The 1,160-nt window shown below is 36.6% G+C and overlaps 1 protein-coding gene across 1 annotated transcript in view; it reads left to right on the forward strand.

Moving 5' to 3' along the window:
• Positions 1-425, forward strand: part of LOC113227530 — a 40,187-nt gene extending 39,762 nt beyond the window's left edge. The window contains exon 6 of the mRNA XM_026460468.1: positions 96-425. Within this exon, the coding sequence (XP_026316253.1) occupies positions 96-425 (330 nt within the window). The remainder of the gene's footprint in view (positions 1-95) is intronic.
• The last annotated feature ends 735 nt before the right edge of the window (positions 426-1,160 follow it).

A 1,160-nucleotide genomic window follows, 5' to 3' on the forward strand; every position in this document is an offset into this window, starting at 1 on the left:
AGCAAATACAGATCAAGGCAGAAGGATTTAACAGTACGAAGAAGCAAATACAGATCAAAGCAGAAGGATTTAACGGTACGAGGTAACAAATACAGGCCAAGGCAGAATTGCATAACGGTACGAAGGAGCAAATACAGATCAAGGTAGAAGGATTTAACGGTACGAAGGAGCAAATACAGACCAAGCCAGAAGGATTTAACGGTACAAGGGAGCAAGTACAGATCAAGGCAGAAGGATTTAACGGTACGAAGGAGCAAGTACAGATCAAGACAGAAGGATTTAACGGAACGAAGAAGCAAATACAGATCAAGGCAGAAACATTTAACGGTAAGAATGGGCAAAAACAGACCAAGGCAGAAGGATTTAACGGTACAAAGGAGCAAATACAGATAAAGGCAGAAGGATTTACGGTAACAAGGAGTTAATACGGATCAAGGTGAAAATACCCTTACGTCACAAGGTTTCCTATTTGTGTAAGGAAAAATAACTAAAGTTAAAAAGTAATGCCGCCATGGGATACAACTAAAAGGTTTATGTACAAGATTTATAAACACTGTTTTTTCGGGGAAAATGAAACGGCGACGATGTATTTGGGTAATAAAAAGAAAAGTAACTAAAAAAACAGCTAAAATTCAAAAAATACAAGCGTTTTGTTTATTGTTATAGGTACGTTTCATGCTTTGAGTTATTCGGTTTTAGAATAACCAAATAGTTTAAACACCATTCTAGAAATTAATTCTTACAATACAAGTGAAATAAATAGTTATATTCTTAGAATAATAACGCATAGAATGATAGTTTCATATCAAACGAACTGTCACAAGTGAGGCAAAAACCAAATTCATGTAGGCGTAAGCAACTTGTAACTACGCTCGTCGGCACGCACACAAATATACAAATAATGATGCCATGGAATAACATTTCCCTCAAAAGTGGGGAAATTGTATCTTGCTTAACTCATCATTAAGTTAAAGGTGCTTACAGATTTGCCCGACATTGTCGATCAGGTGCCTACAGATATGCTCGGTTTTGTCGATGAAAAACGAATATAGCACTTATTTGTAAATCCAAGATGGCGGACATGATTTTTCAAAATATGCTATATGGGTATCCTTTTCGAGGTATTTGGGGATGCTCATTACGAATATGGCACTCATTTC

Source organism: Hyposmocoma kahamanoa, unplaced genomic scaffold (assembly GCF_003589595.1).
Source record: "Hyposmocoma kahamanoa isolate Upper Pololo Valley unplaced genomic scaffold, ASM358959v1 211, whole genome shotgun sequence".
Classification (NCBI taxonomy): domain Eukaryota; kingdom Metazoa; phylum Arthropoda; class Insecta; order Lepidoptera; family Cosmopterigidae; genus Hyposmocoma; species Hyposmocoma kahamanoa.